The sequence below is a fragment of the Thrips palmi genome, unplaced genomic scaffold (genome assembly GCF_012932325.1).
Source record: "Thrips palmi isolate BJ-2018 unplaced genomic scaffold, TpBJ-2018v1 HiC_scaffold_7, whole genome shotgun sequence".
NCBI classification, from domain to species: Eukaryota; Metazoa; Arthropoda; class Insecta; order Thysanoptera; family Thripidae; genus Thrips; species Thrips palmi.
Window position 1 is genome coordinate 1,063,588 of NW_023144634.1, and position 16,239 is coordinate 1,079,826.

Genomic DNA, 16,239 nt, shown 5'->3' on the forward strand with positions numbered 1-16,239 from the left:
ATAATGAATAAAAATAACTAGCATGCATAACACAGATCATTCAAACATGTTCTCGAGGATCATCTACATCTTGGCACTCGTCTCTGTAGAACTCGCCAGCCTTCTTTTTGGCAGGTGGTAAGGTCTTCATATTTTGATAGAAGTGTATGTGTTCTTGAGGCACAACACCAGTATTACACAATTCAAGCAAATCCTTCTTCTTTAAATACGTAACTTCTAGAGGACTAGAATATGCAGCTTTGGGTTGATATGTTGACAGGTTTACAGGATGACCTCGATTCTTAGATTTTATTTTAATATTAGTGTACTCTTGATCACCCAGGTCATACTTGACATTGATCTGCCATGGTAACTCTTTGTGGTCCACAAGAACTTCGGCAACATCATTCCACTGGCAATGGGCAGGCCAGGTCAAAAGCTTGTCAGTAAGGGGGTGAAAATCAAAAATATCAGAGTTTGTAATCCTCTTGACAATGTACGGATTTCCAGTCACTTTTGCTGTGTCCATTATTTTGTACCAGTCCTCTGGAACAAACATGGTTTCATTTCTGCTTGATGACTCGATACGAGCATGCATTGAGTCCGCTTCATTCTGAGTATGTCCTTTGATCATGTAACGATGAATAATTTTCACACCTAGCTGTGCAGAAGCTAGCAGGTACATTGAAAACAAGTATCGGTTTTTATTTTGGGCAGCACAGTTCACTGGTACTTTGACATAGTGACGAATGTCCACAATATCTGATTTTTCAGGAGAGCCAAAACAAGTTTAAAAATTGAGCTGGAAGATAGAGGTATTGGATTTGATTGTAAAATTTTATACCACAGACTCCTGAAGGAATACGTGTTCTTTGGGTTCAAGAGCCGTTGCAATCGGCAGCTTGGTTCCCGAGATAGTGGACATTCGTCATTTCTCAGCGTACGAAACTTAGGCCAAATGGACGAAAGTCCGCCGTACTTTGACAAAATGACGAAAGTCCAACCGTACTTTGACAAAATGACGAATGTCCATGTGTAATTCGACAAAATGGCGAAAGTCCAACTTTACTGTTAACACAAAATAAATGAAAGTTTTCATCCCGGGCATGTTCCATGATCATGCCGTCGCTGTTTTCATGGATATTCCTCTTGTTGGGAACGCACCGATAGACTATATCCGTTTTTTTTGCAGTTGGGACATTCGTCATTTTGTCAAAGTACGGTTGGACATTCGTCATTTTGTCAAAGTGCGGTTGGACTTTCGTCATTTTGTCAAAGTACGGCGGACTTTCGTCATTTTGTCAAAGTACAGCTGGACTTTCGTCATTTCGAAGTATTTTCCTGCGCCGAATCTAGAAGAGATATCGATACATGCTTTTCACCAGGCGATAGTAAATCAAAAGTTCTACAACGCAGCCAAAAATCTCATTTTATCAAAATTTTGGACATTCGTCACTATGTCAAAGTATCAGTGAGTTATCTGTCCAAAATATAAATATCTGCTTCCCTTCTGCAACCATTTTCTTTATGTAGGAAAAAACATATGAGCTCATTTCATTGGTGCCCTTCTTGCCAATGGTTTCATCCCACCCAAAACAATATCCTTGGGATGCACTTATGTCAAAAATAGTGAAGTCGAATGCAGTTAACTTTCTACTATAGTAAGCATTGCTAGCATTTGTATCAGGAAAGAGGTGCACTTTTTGCAAGTCAAAGTGGCACAGAACATGGTTTTTAACTTTGCCCTTTTCATACTTTTCTTTGTCGGATATGGCTAGGGCATGTGCTAAGTCTTTTAGCAAGATATGGTTCTCGTATGCTTCTCTCCTCTCATCACTCATATTATTTGCATTGACTTCATATGCAACACACAAATCACACCTATCCTTTCTTGGTTGAAAGAAATTGATTCTGTGTTTATTATTAAAAAAATCATCTTCATATTGACGTTTAGTTGCAATCTTTGGACCATAATTCTTATCTTTGATCCACTCTTGATAAAGGCGGAACATATTAGCAACACTTTTGACCTTGGTCTCCAAGTATTCAAAGGTAGAATCAGCTCTACAATAATGTGATGCAACTCTCGGAAAGGAAGCAATGTGATCCTTAATTGAAGTGTGGACATAATCAGGAACCATTACCTGTTTTCGCTTTCCACCTCTTTTGTCTGGAGAGACAATATTTGTAGAAAGAGCTGTACCTACCATATAATCACTAATGACTAGAGTGTTTAAAAACATAGTCTGGCAAACTTCTATTTTACTATCACCAACTGGCAAGGAATATTCTCTTGTTTTCCTTACTGGGTTGTTTACATCTTTGGGTCGTTCGGGATCCTTGCTTTCCACATAAAGTCTAATGAACTTCCACTTTCCTTCAGCATTTCGAGGGGTCCTATTCAAAAGATCTTATCTGCGCGTTCCCCCCAAGACAATCTTATCTTAAACGCATGCGGATTTCACCCAGTTTGACCAGTTGGGACACGTACGAGAGTAAGCGGAATATATTTTTACATGTACTGTTTGGTTTCTTTGATTACATGTACTGTTTGGTTTCTTTGATCTGTCATCTCCACATTTCAGTGAATTTTATCACAAATGATATTGATTTGTAGCTGTATTAAATGATCAAACTGAGTGAAATTCGCCTGCGTTTAAGATAAGATTGTCTTGGGGGGAACGCGCAGATAAGATCTTTTGAATAGGACCCCTCGATTTTTGGTTCTGTAGAAGTTGTCATGTGCACGCTGTCTATCTTCTTGTGTGATGCGGTCATTGCACTGTAATCTACATCTTTTACCACAGGGAATTCTCAACACCTTAGCTGCTACTTCTTTTCCACTGCTATTGACGTAGGCTTGTCCAGCGTGTCTTGCAGCTTTTGTTAAGTTTAGTTGCCAGTTAGCTGAGTCTCTTTTCCGCTTTCTTCCTTCAGGGGTTAAGTTGAGTTGATTCTTTTTACACTAGATTCATAAAAACACAAGTTGAGTTATATCCTTTTGCCAATTTGTCACACGGACTCATGTAGACTAAGGTTGAGTTATCTCCATTTTCCAATGAAATTTAGACTGTAAAAGGGGTTAAGTTGAGTTATACCCTTTTTCCAAGTGGATTTTCTCCTAAACTGCTTGGAATTCAGTCAAATAATTTGGTGTAATGATGTAAACCATTCTAAGGCACAATAATAAATTAAAAACTCAATTTGGGGATAAGTCAAGTTATTCCCTTCCGCTTCCTGGATCAATTACAATGTTCTTGCGTCGTGCACCTCATCACACCACAGGCAATTGCTTAGGCGGCCACTTAATAATAGATTTAAGGCGTGGATGCGGAGTTCTGCATATACCGACAGCAAAATGATAGAAGCTGAATACTGTACTACAAATCTAGAGGTCAGATTTCTCGCCACTCCAGCGGCGAGACAAAGTCTGGCCAAGTTTTGGTCAGACCTGAAAGTCTCGCCAGAATTTGGTCACACAAAGAAGTCTTGCCGCAAAGTGAGCAGACACAAAAGTCTCGCCACAAAATGGCGATATGGCAAATATGCCATTTTGTGGCGAGACTTTTGTAACTGACCGCCGCTTGAAGGCCGTAATGCGCCGGACCGTTACCGTAGAACGGGGTAATATGAGACATGAAGGAAAATCGAGACAAAGCGCACTTTTTTCGGTTTTTGTCGTGTTGCTCTATAGCGGTTGTTCAGAAGACCACCGTGAATTTTTTTTCGTGATCTAGGAGGCCGTGGCAGCTCACAGGAAACGCACGAAGGCAATCACAGACTCGCCAGGATTATTAAGAACCAAACGAAAAACCTCTTAATTTTAACAAGTTTTATAAAGTTAGTAAAAACCTCCCCAGAAACCTCGGTTAGATTTGGGTTCTCGTCCGAACGAGGTTTAAATCTGTAGGCAATTATGTCAACATAATCGGGACAAAATTTGGTTCCGTTATGTCTACTCTCGGGCTGCCTGTTCCAGATGGAATACAATTTTGTTACCTTGCAGGGAAAATAGACACACCTCTTTTCGCTTGAAACATGAGGCCAAACATACTCCACTGTTAATAATTTCAAGTAATAATGATTTTAACACGAATTTGTTTTACTATCTGACCGGCATCTATGCTCTTCGTTTAGTATTTTCATGTGACAGGCACAACTCATGACTTCTTATACATTTTTCGGCTCTCTTTAGTGACACCCATTTTTGTCCCCTCCAGATTTTATATCGTCTCCATTATAGTTTCCAATCATCTTTACAATGAATGAAAAGAACTTAAAAAGCTCCAAACCCGCCTAAATGATTTAATTATCCATACTTCTTTGACATTTCTTTCTTTTGTCTCATATTACCCCACATTGCAGGGAAATATGGGACGGCATTCCGAGGGTTATTGAAAGGTCCCTACTGCACCTAAAAATCTGAAATTTGGTGCGAGTGTAGCCGAAGGGTCAATGAACAAGTGATGGACACCTCAGTACCTCAAATTGAAATTGAAAGGGGGAAATTCACAAAAAAACTCGAAATTTGTCTCATATTACGCCGTTCTACGGTAATGGAATACTCTATTTATTATTGAATATCAACACCTAACAACATTCTTGTGATTGATTTCTTGAGGTCAACTTCTAAAGTACATGTAGTAGGTAAACATGACTGTAAGGGAATTTAGTCGGGTTTGGTTTGAAGTACTAACAGTCACTACCAAGAATGCAGCGGAAGCAGTCGAAACTTCAACATCTACCAAAGTACACAGGTATTTCTCCCAATGATGACAAAAGATGTTTGCCCAGAGCGCACCCCAGTCAGCACAAATGCGGTAGGTCATAAAGGTGTTTGCAGACCACACACCTTTGCGCCTACTTCAGCCTAGGCTGAAGGTGTTTAGTCTCCACGCACCTTGTCCACTGCCATGCAAAGAAAGCGCAAGGTGTATGGCCAGCATACACCTTGCGCTGCATCCATAGTGCAGCAGGGGTGTTTGGCCTGGGCGCACCCCCACTAGTAAAATCAAAGTGAAAGGTGTTTACATGGGACACACCTTTGCAAGTGAGCCTAAGCAGCCATGCATTGCTCTCTCATGCAGTGGTTTGGGCCCAAGGTGTTTCAAAAGAAAGCGCCTAAGGCGCTTTGTTTTGAGGCGCCTTCTGGCGTTACGTGGTGAGGCGACTCAAGGTGGTACAAAACCTAAGGCAAGCGACTAAAGGCGTCAAGTTTTAGAACACCCCTGAATGAGAGTGTGGGCTAAGAGACAACTGTAATAATCTTGAATGATTTGCAGCTTAGCTTCTACATTTCCGCATTCTTCTTCGTCATACACATGGTGGACACAGTAAACGCGGCTACCGTCGAAGAGCTTTTCAGTACCGTGCGTTACCTGCTCGGGCTGTACTCGTGCGGCGCGACCCAGTTGGCGTTTTGGCGCCATTCTTCGAGCATCGAACTCAGCTTCCACCGGCTCGCGAAGGTCGCCAGGACACTCGAAGAGACAAGCCACTCTCGCAAGGTATTCGCAGTGCACTTTGCTGGGATCCTTACCACAAAGGGGCATCATAACGTTGTTATAAGCGTTAAAGTTCTAATCCGCAACTAGTGCGGCTTCTTTTAAAACGGACAATTTATTTTTTAGCTTCCCGAATATGTATTTAGAAGTACTTCCAGGTCAGTGCATACCCTTAACGAATCATTTCTTGCATGTTACGTTATGATGGCAGTGTAAGGATGAAGAAAAGCAGAGCAAGAAAGAACTTGCTCTAGCCGACTATTTCTTAGACTATGATCAGGGGAAAAACGAAGTTCACCCCTGTAATTATATTTAAAATTACGGGAAATAACAACACAGTTCAAAGTCTACGAAGCATCGCTTCGTAATAATTAAGGACAGAACTGACGCACCGAAAAAAGGTGATACTAAAATGTATCACAAAAAAAAGGCGTACACGAATGTATCACCGAAAAAAGGTCGTACCCGAATGTATCACCGAAAAGTGCGTCTTACACAAATGTCTCACCGGAAAAGGGTAAAACTTTACCAGGAAAACAAGGTCCAATCTCGGCGTTGTCTGAACATTTTTCGGTGATACATTTGTGTACGACCCTGTTTCGGTGACACATGCGTGTGCGACAACCCTTTTTGGTGATACATTAGTGTATGACCTTTTTTCTTCGGTGATACTTTTTGTGTCGCCGAAAATTGGTGAGATGTCTCACCCTTTGGATTTCAGTGAGTACTGTTATTGCATATCCTCGCAGCCGCTGGCGCTCCTGGCGCGGCAAAGTTATTGGTGCTTGGCCTTCTACCATGCCTACGCGCTGGTCGGGGTCGTCCCTGTGGCGACGGGCAGGGCCAGCATGGCGGAGCCGCGCTGCGTGTTTCACGTGGGCCACTTCCTCTTCGGCCACAGCTGGCTGGTCAACCTGTGCCTGGAATTGGCCATGGCGCCTTTGTGGTGGATCGCTGCGGTCTGTTCCGTCCTGAGCTGCTGCACCCTCTACCCCATCATCACGACGATAGGTCCCGCGACGGGTGAAATGCACAAGGCAGTGGGGCGGTCGCTTGAGGTAAAGTATAACTGAGAATCCAAAAGCCATGAGCAGCGTCAAGCGCTGCAATGCGTTTGGAGCAGTTTTCATTGCACCAACAGGGTACTTTGAGAGAGGAGCTGCTACACTCTAAATGGCGTGGGACTTTTTTGGTCCAACGATTGGTGCAATTTGAGGCACATCCGACGCTGACACAATGTTGTTCCCGTCTGGCGACACAATTTGCCCGACACCTGCTGCACAATGTACTTTCACTACACAATCTCTTCCGCCTGGCGGACACAAAATTGCATCACCACCGGATGTGCTTAAATTTGCATCATTCATGGGACCAAAAAAAGAGTCCCTTGACATTCAGTGTGCTTGTATTCCAGCTGACACGCCATGTAGGATCATTCCGAGACAACATTAGGAAACGTCATTGTTACATTTCTCAGACGCCGAAAGTACTCACTCTGAAAACCTTTCAAATTATTGAAGCCTTACGAAGTAAAGAAGCTTATTATAACAAAGTATTTTGAGCAGGTAAGCTTACAAAGAAAATAGTTCGCAATAATTTACGAGCTATTTCTTCGTGTTACAAACTTAATAGTATGCACCTTACGAATGTTCAAAATACTTCGTACGGTTTTCGCACTCTTTACAATAGCAATAACAAAGCAGTTGTCACTACTTCTGAAAAACGCTTTAGATTCTTAAGGAATGCGTTGAGACCGAGTTGAGACAGGTAAGTTGAGGTAAGTTAAGGATCCCTGCTTTTAGGACGCCATTAAATGAAAAAAAAAGAACCCACTTTTTCCACACTCTTCTGCGCTGCGCCTGTGAAACGGGCCGCTAAGGAAAGTGACATCTTTCTGTGTTCACGAAATGATCCTTCCTGCAGGTTGATCAGTGCTCTTCGCTACAGCCTTCACTTCAGAGTGAGTTGCTAGCCGCCTTCTGCGTTGCAGACAAGGTTTTGGCGGATGTCGTCTTCAACCTCTTACCTGGATTGTTCGGCCTGCCTTTGCTGGGCACAGTCCAGGTCAACACCTGTTATACTTACACCACGATTGAAAGAACTGAAGAACACTCGACGGTTCAAGGTGGTTGAAAATGTGGATGAACAACGGTGGTGTGGACATCCTGTGGGATCCAGTCTGCCGTAGATAATCACCGTTGTGCATCGGCACATTTGGGCTGTCTTAGCTGTATTTGAGGCATCCAGGGTTTCAATTCGAGAGTGCTGAGTGGCCCTAGTGTTGCCAGAGCATGAGGCTTAAAGAAGCTCAAACATACACTGCAAACCTAAACTTATAAATGCATGCTTGCAAGTACACACTTACAAACGCATGCTTGGCCAAGTACACACTTACAAATGCATGCTTGCTAGTACACACTTACAAACGCATGCTTGACGCCGTAAAGCTCCATGCGTCAAGCATGCGTTTGTAAGTGTGTACTTGGCCAAGCATGCGTTTGTAAGTGTGTACTTGCAAGCATGCACTTGTAATTGTGTACTTAGTAGACAGTTAAGTTTATAGTGTACCGGAGTGCGGCGTCTGTAACTTTTTCTGCCCACTAAGCAACTTCTCGCCACGCTCTAAATCCAAAGGTGATACTTTTGGTATCTCTTTTGGCAATACAATTGAGTATCGTCAAAAAACGGCCGTACCGAAAAATCTTGCCATCAAAGCGGCAATACACAAAAGTATCGCCAAAATTTTGCGATACTTTGAAGTACTGCCAAGATTTGACAATTGTCTTTGATCAAATCAGGGGGATTAGTTCTATGCTTAATGCCAGATTTTGACGATACTCGAAAGTATTGCCAAGTTTTTGCGATACTTTTGTGTATCGCCGTTTTAAGGGCAATACTTTTCGGTAAGGCCGTTTGTTTGACAACACTTAAGGGGAGGTTCTGGTGAAAATCTTGCCATTTTCCAAATGGATCCCACAGTCATAATTTGTTCGGAAGATAAAATTTTTCATCGAGGAGACTAAAATTTGACTTTTGAAGGCACATGCCAGGCTGTAAACCCAGTCGAAGAGTCTTTTTGAGCCTATTTTGGCTGTATCTTAAAAAATCTCCTTGCGCATACTATTTTGTCGTAAAAGGTTGACCTTGACATTTTTCACTTCTTCGATTCATTTTCAAAAGATTCCGGCATGCATAGCTCAAAACTTCCATTATATTATTAATTATTAACTTTTTAAGCGAAAAAGTCCCTAAAATTTGTCTATTTTGTACATTTTTGATCAATTATAGTGAAATGCTTGGTTAGAAAGCTTGCGAATAAAACTGCAATTGACATTTTGAGGTGTGCATGCCGGCATTTTAAAAAAATGAATTGAAGAAGTGAAAAATGTCTAAGCCAGCCTTTTACGACAAAATAGTATGCGCAAGAAGATTTTTAAAGTTATAGCCTAAATGGGGGAAAATGGCTCTGCGACTGGGTTCAGGGCATAGAATGTGCCTCCCCAATGAAAAATTTTAATAAATTCTTGATAAGACATCAAATTTTTAACAAATTTTCACAGTGGGACCTATTTAGGAGAAAATAGCATTTTCACCAGAACCTCCCCTTAATTTGTACACTGTCAGAAAATTCCGAAAAAAAATGGAAAAATCATGGAGTTTTTCCGAAACTTCTGCATGGAGCTCTCCATAAATGCAAATTCTGGGCTTTCTCCGAAAAGTTTCGGAATTTTGAACAAAAATGCATGCTTCATTACGAAAACACGAAAAAAGGTTTGCAACCAGTTAAAAAATGAGGGAAAGGTACCCCCTACTTGTTTTCTTCAGGTTTTCATAATAATAAGGGAAAGCTACAGGATATAAGTCCAATGAGCTCGAAGGAGATCATCCCTTCTTTGACTATTTCAGACTAAAGAATGCTTCAGCGAAGCCCTCTTCAACACTGGTAAAACTAAAGCGTAACTCTATGCTTGAGTCAAGCATAAAGTTACGCTTGAAGACGTTACGCTTAAAATCAAGCATAGGCTAGAAATTCCCCCATGCATTTAGATAGGGGGAATCTTGGCGGATGAGCCCGTTACGCGTGAGGTCAAGCGTAAACTGATTACGCTTGAAAACAGTGGGTAATACTACGCTTTAGTTTTACCAGTGAACATATCTGAGAAAAGATATGCATTTTACCTCCCACCAGGACCCAAATAATGCTCCGAAGAACATCTGTTTAAGCCCTGAGAAAATCTCTCCGAAAAAAGATGGAAAATGAATGGAGTCTCCATGTACGTGATTATAGGGTTTTTCTCCATAAAATTTTGGAGCTAATTTCTAACAGTGTATCGCCAAATAAAAATTCTCAAGTATCGCCTATCGCCTGCGGATTTGCAGTGCATATCTACTCTACAGCTGTACACTCCTTATCTAAGTGTGGACCAGATTGGTACACCCTCAGATTCTTATGATGAAAGGGTCATCATAACTTACGTTGAAATGAGAACATACGTACTACAATGATATTCATGCGTAATACGATGAAATCATGCGTACCTTATGAAGAAACCATGCGTTATACGATTAAATCATCCATACCTTACGCTGAAATCTATGCATATTACGTATGTGCAAATTTATGCGTACCTTACGATGAAAAACCATCGTAATACGTATAAAAACGATCATAAGATGTTGAGAGTGTACACGTTTTGAAGCGTGGAACATATTTTGGGAGGACCTAATGTGGTCCACACCAGGTCCACTCTAGGATGAGCTGACCAGGTCCACTCTAGGATAAGCGGACAAGACGATTCAGCCCGGCGCTTATCAGCGTGTTCGGGATCCTTTTTGCCCATCTTTAAGGCAAAACTGCCTTCGCACTGCCTCGCGACATCGGCAAATGGCTCTGTGCGACCCCCCCCCCCCCCCCTGACCATTTCCACATCATTCCCCTCCCGCCATACACCGTTTGCCTCGCCACTGAGAAAATCTTACAAACTATTTCAGGTCTTACAAAGCAGTTTGTAAGAACAAAGTATTTCGAGCATACATAAGCCATGCATAAGCTTACAAAGAAAATACTTCGTAATTTACGAACTCTTCGTACAACAAAGTAAATTAGTTTGTACGTATGTATGCTCAAAATACCTCGTGAGGTTTTAAGGGTGCACGTATCTGCTCGTGTCACGTCCGCCACTCTCGGTTACCCAACGCGACACGAGCGTGAACACACCTTCAGTCAAAATCTCGAAAATTGAATTTTTTTTGACGACTCGTAGTTTTGACTTCTCTGGGAAATATTTCCAATGTGCAATGAGGTTTCCAGTGCACCAGACGATCATTGACTGCCAAGTTGCAAGATTTGCCCGCGACACCGTAATGTCTCCCTGCCTTCTCCTCAGGCAGTGACTCGAGGCAAATACGACTTCTACTCACTGTCCACAACACCAGTCATCTTCATCGTACTGTTACCGATTTGCTTTGCTGGAGACTGGACTAGAAAGGAAAGAGCCGGCCTGTCATTTCAGGTGAGAGCGTTCGATGCTTTATTCAGGCCCACTCATCTACGCACTTTTAATCAGCAGACCAGCAACTTAAAACAGCCCAATAAAAAATGAAAACAACATTTCCAACTTTTGTTGTAACAATAAAAATTTGGTTTTTATTTTTTTATTAGGCTGTTTAAAGTTTCTTGTCCATATTTTTGGTTTGGACCATAGAGGTGGTTGAAGTGAAGCGTTCTTTTTCTTTAGGTCCGGTCTTAATTCTTATCTAAGAAACTTTGATCGCAAGATGAAGCTTTTCTTCATCGAAAGGAAAAGTGACTGTTCCATGCCATCCAGGATCCAGGATCAGTACAAAGAAGTATTTTAAGTTACAAAATATGAATCAAGAACCTAGCCCCAATCCGACTGACTCACTCACTCACTCACTCACTCACTCATAGAAATGTTTGGGGTCACGGAGTGGTCGTAGAGACTTGCGGTTTTCTCCATCCGATTCCAAATTTTATGGGAAAATTGGGAAAAATCCCAAAAGTTGAAAATTCCTCACCGTTTCCGAGCAAACCCACTTTATCATCAAAAAAGGGGACCAAATTCCTCACCGTTTCCGAGCAAACCTACTCAATCTTCAAAAAAGGGGACCGACCGACTAAAAATTTTTATTCGCCCCATCGGTAGGTCTGGTCGAGACATTTCCGAAACTGTGCCGCAATCGGGTCCCCGTCCCCGGCAACATACTCAAAATCAATCATCAATTGTCATCAAGAACCTATAAAGCCCCAAAATCCGACTGACTGACTCCCTCACTCAGCAATCAAGAACCTATATAGCCCCAATCCGACTGACTGACTGACTCACTCACTCATAGAAATGTTTGGGGTCAAGGAGTGGTCGTAGAGACCCAAGGTTTTTTTCCTTTCACCTCTATCCTTGTCAAAGCAGTCTTCAATATTTTCCGGACCTTGTATGCACCCATTGACTGCCACAGTAGCCAATGCAATAAAAGCTATCTATTTGGGCAGTAAAAGTAGCCTTAATATATGGTCAAAAGCGGTTAAATAGAGCTTTCAAAGAAGCAGGACATTTACTTCCTTAGGTCCTTGCCTTTGGTCACGTCGGACTTACTGAAAATACTTCGGCACGCGCTCCACACATGCGGGGGTCTGGGGGCGGAGCCCCCAGCGAGCAGCGCGAGTAAGAATACCTAAAACACCAAATCTTTAAAAAAGTATTTAAAACGAGTATTTTATAAGATGGTCAACCTAACCAAACCTGTGTGTAAGGCCTTAAAGTAGTAAGGGAGAGTGGGGTAATTCCGGACACGGGGTAATTCCGGACACTTCGATTTTCACTGGGTTTGAATGAAGATAACTCAAAAGCCCGCCTAACAGAGGAAGATAATCAGTTTAAAAGGAGAATTCCAAATCGCTAAAGTAGGAGGTCAAACCGTTTGCCTGTGGTCGCTTCCCGAAATTTGAGTACCATCAAAAAAAGGCAAAAGCTGCATCTTTCCCTCGTATTTCCATGTACTTATCGTACCTTACCGTCAAGTTCAGTCCCATGACTAAAATTTTATCATATTTAATGGTCATTGGACTTTACTTTGGCGTTTCGGGAGTGCTCGTATGGCTCGCCGTTTTCTTACAGTTGAACATCAAAGGTTTTCACTACCTGTGGGGTAAATCCGGACAATAAGGGTTATTTTCTTCAATTTCCCGCATAATGTTAAGGTAGTGGGTTCAAAATTGTGGACATGCATCCCCACCGTTAAGAAGGATAAAGAAAGAACGAAAAATAGCATTGCAGCTATGTTTAAGAGCTTTACTCAAGACAGTGTTGTCAATTTAGGGGTTTTGATAGAAATTATTCCTTATAATATGCTTTGAGTAATAATCAAACACTTCACTTCGCAGCAAATGTCCTTAAACGCCTTCTAGGGGCATGCCTCACATCAAAACAAGCGAAAGTAAGCTCGAGTAGTGTCAAATTTTAAGGTCGTCCGGCATTGCCCCATAGGTCGTCCGGAATTACCCCAGCCTGGGGCAATTCCGGACACGTGCAGGGCTTTTGTTAGGCGCCTATATCTCCCTAACCGTTGCTGAGATTTGGCTTTCATGTATACCGTTTTGAAGGTAAAGGTCCATACTTTACTCTCCTGTCATAACATTTAACCCAAGAAGCATATTCAAGCTCAAAGACCAAAAAGAAAAAAAGCGTCCGGAATTACCCCACTCTCCCTTACATCAGTTACAAAACAAGTATTCAAAAAGTTCCCCATTTGATCCATATCGATAGAAAATCATGCGCTGAAGTCAGTGTTACCAAACAAAATGCTCCATTCTGAACTCGTTTCTGAGATAAATGCAGTCAAAGTTGGGATCTTTAACATGGGTCTTACTCTACAAATCGAAGAGTGTACATGGTATGCTCTAACTGGAGCATGCCTGCAAGCACGCTCTAACTAGCGCATGCCTGCCAAGCATGCACTTACCAGCGCATACATGCCATGTACACGCTTCCTGATGCAGACAACTCCCTATCCCTTATGCACTAGATGCATGCTTCAGTTAGCGTGTACATGGCATATATGCACTAGTTAGTGCATGCCTGGCAGGCATGCGCTAGCTAGAGCGTGCTTGCAGGCATGCTCCAGTTAGAGCATACCATGTACACTCTTCGATTTGTGGAGTATGGGGAATGGGTCTAAAAAACACGCTAACGTTTACTTTTGGCACATAAGGAGTAATAAGAAGGCAATGAAAAACTATATTTAGATAAAAAAACACAACATAGAATCAAAATCCTTCCAGAAAAACGGGGGTTCCTGTCCATAGGTGAGAACTTCAGAACAAAGAATGTCTAAAAAATGCTCTCTTTTTGGTCAAAACGCGACTTTGGCCGTTTTTATAGTTGAATTAGTCAAAACCCTGTAGGTTAACATCAAAATTGCATATAATTTAAAATAGGGTTTGGAGCTTTATCTGTAACTTGATGCAAAGCGCAGAGCATTACGACAAATTTTAATTTTAAATTTTTTTGGCGGGAAACCCTAGCTGATGTACTACTTTAAAGTGCGGCTTTGAACCAAGGAAGCGCGGATCCAAGGGGGGGGGGGGGACGGGGGGGACATAGGACAATGCCCCCTCCCCCCTTGACCCCTAGGTAGCCGCCTCAAAGGTAGGCAAAAAGCACCACTTTGCCCTTGTACGTAGGCAAAAAGTGCTACTCCCCCCCCCTCTTGGGCCGACTCTGGATCCGCCACACTGTCAAAAAATTCCGATAAAAATAATTGGAAAAATCATGGAGTTTTTCCGAAACTTCTGCATGGAGCTTTCCATAAAGGCAAACTCTGGGCTTTCTCCGAAAAAATTCGGAATTTTGAACAAAAATGCATGCTTCACTATCACGAGAACACGAAAAAAAGGGTTTGCTACCAGTTAAAAAATGAGGGAAAGGTGAACTCCTTCTTGTTTAGCTCAGTTTTCATAATATTAAGGGTAAGCTACAGGATATAAGTGAAATGAACTCGAAAGGGGTTTTTCCCTTCTTTGGCCATTTCAGACTAAAGAATGCTTCAGCGAAGCCCTCTTTAACATATCTGAGAAAAGGCATGCATTTTACCTCTCATCAGGACCCTAGTAATGCTCCGAAGAACATCTGCTTAAGCCCTGAGAAAATCCCTCCGAATAAAGATGGAAAATGAATGGAGTCTCCATGAACGCTGTTAAAAATGTTATGAATTTTCATTACAAATATGCATTGAAAATTCATGAACGCCATTAAATTTCATAGCGGCCATAAAATTTCATAAATATAATGAAATGTCAGAACACATTCCATGAAACGTTATAATATCTCCTTGAAAAATCAAGTCTGCAATGAAACGTCAGATTTGATGAAAAGTCAAAACGTGAAACTACAAATTTAGTGTGGTTCTGAAAATTTATAACCAAGATATAAAATTTCATGTCGGTCTTTGACTTGTAATGGGCAGGTTTTGATGGCTCTTACATTGCCCGGGTGGAAGGAACTTCAGGTTTGACTGAGTTTGAACCTAATCGTGATTCAAAATATTCCTATGCTCTTCCCTGAGTAAATGTAGCGTGATAATATGAGTAGTAAATAAAACGTCGCACCAAAAAACAATTTTAGTATCATTTAACGCAAACTGTGGTCAATCCACTGCTCACATGGTGCGGCCTGTCAGCCACCTGGGCTCAAAGTCAGGTTTCAAGAAGCTGCCGCTAGGTGGCGCTCGGAGTGCCGTGTTCGTTCACTTGTAAGTTTTGCCTATTCATTTAAGTAAAATCAATATTTTTTTCAAAAGTTTATCCTTGGTTACCTAAGTGAATATCTACTCTAGACGTATGCTAAAAGTGTTAAACAAAATATTACTCTGAAGTCGAGAAAAACGCAGAACCATGTTGCGACTCGCTGGCGCCTACAGTCGGCCATTGGGTTAAGTCCAGCGAGAGCCTCCTCGTGGTTGTGGTGCAACATGCCACCAACTCATCTCCCTGAGTATCACTCCGGGTAAAGATCTATGTCTAAGGTGGACTTCGCCCGCTTGCAATTTTTAGAACTGGTGTTGAACTGAGAGTCAAGATACTGGTCGAGATAACATTACCCCTTTATGAAATACAATACCACGATTGGAAATAAAATGTCAAAACTTGCATGTGAATTTTCATTAACAATTTAATGAAGTTTCACAACACTTTGCTATGAAATTTCATGGTGATTTTCTGCAATGAAATTTATTTCATTGCAGAAAATCGCCATGAAATTTCATAACAGAAAAGTGATAATAATTACATTAACATGTTATGAAATTTCAATCCGAATTTTTTAACAGTTATAGGGTTCTTCTCCATAAAATTTCGGAGCTAATTTCTAACAGTGCACTGCCTTGAACTTGTACTTCAGGCGTACTGTGGCCCTTGGCTGGAGGAGACCACCGCGCAGCGCCGAACGCGTCTCGGCATGATGCAAAGCACTCTGGGCCGAGGCTGCCTAATCCGAGTGACCGGGCTGTTCGTCATGGACCGCGCCACGTTCCTCCACGCCATCGAGGGCTGGTACAACCACGTTCGAGTAATCAGCGACCTAACAGGGTGACTGCGACCGTGTTGCAGACGCCCTCCATGTTGTGTTTACTGAAAAGAAGTATCAATAAAAGCAGTAGACAAAATTCTTGTGACAATTATTTATTGACTGAGAATCCTTTTATTGCTGAGCGAAGCGAAGCACCCTGTTGGGAGATTTGA

At 41.9% G+C, this 16,239-nt stretch overlaps 1 protein-coding gene across 1 annotated transcript; it reads left to right on the forward strand.

Annotated features, from left to right (window-relative positions):
* The first annotated feature begins 4,596 nt into the window (after nt 1–4,596).
* On the forward strand, nt 4,597–16,090 carry LOC117652686. The gene is made up of 5 exons (XM_034397776.1): nt 4,597–5,486; nt 6,233–6,541; nt 7,407–7,547; nt 10,871–10,996; nt 15,899–16,090. The coding sequence occupies exons 1-5, from the start codon at nt 5,301–5,303 to the stop codon at nt 16,088–16,090; spliced, it is 954 nt and encodes a 317-aa protein (XP_034253667.1). The 5' UTR covers nt 4,597–5,300.
* The last annotated feature ends 149 nt before the right edge of the window (nt 16,091–16,239 follow it).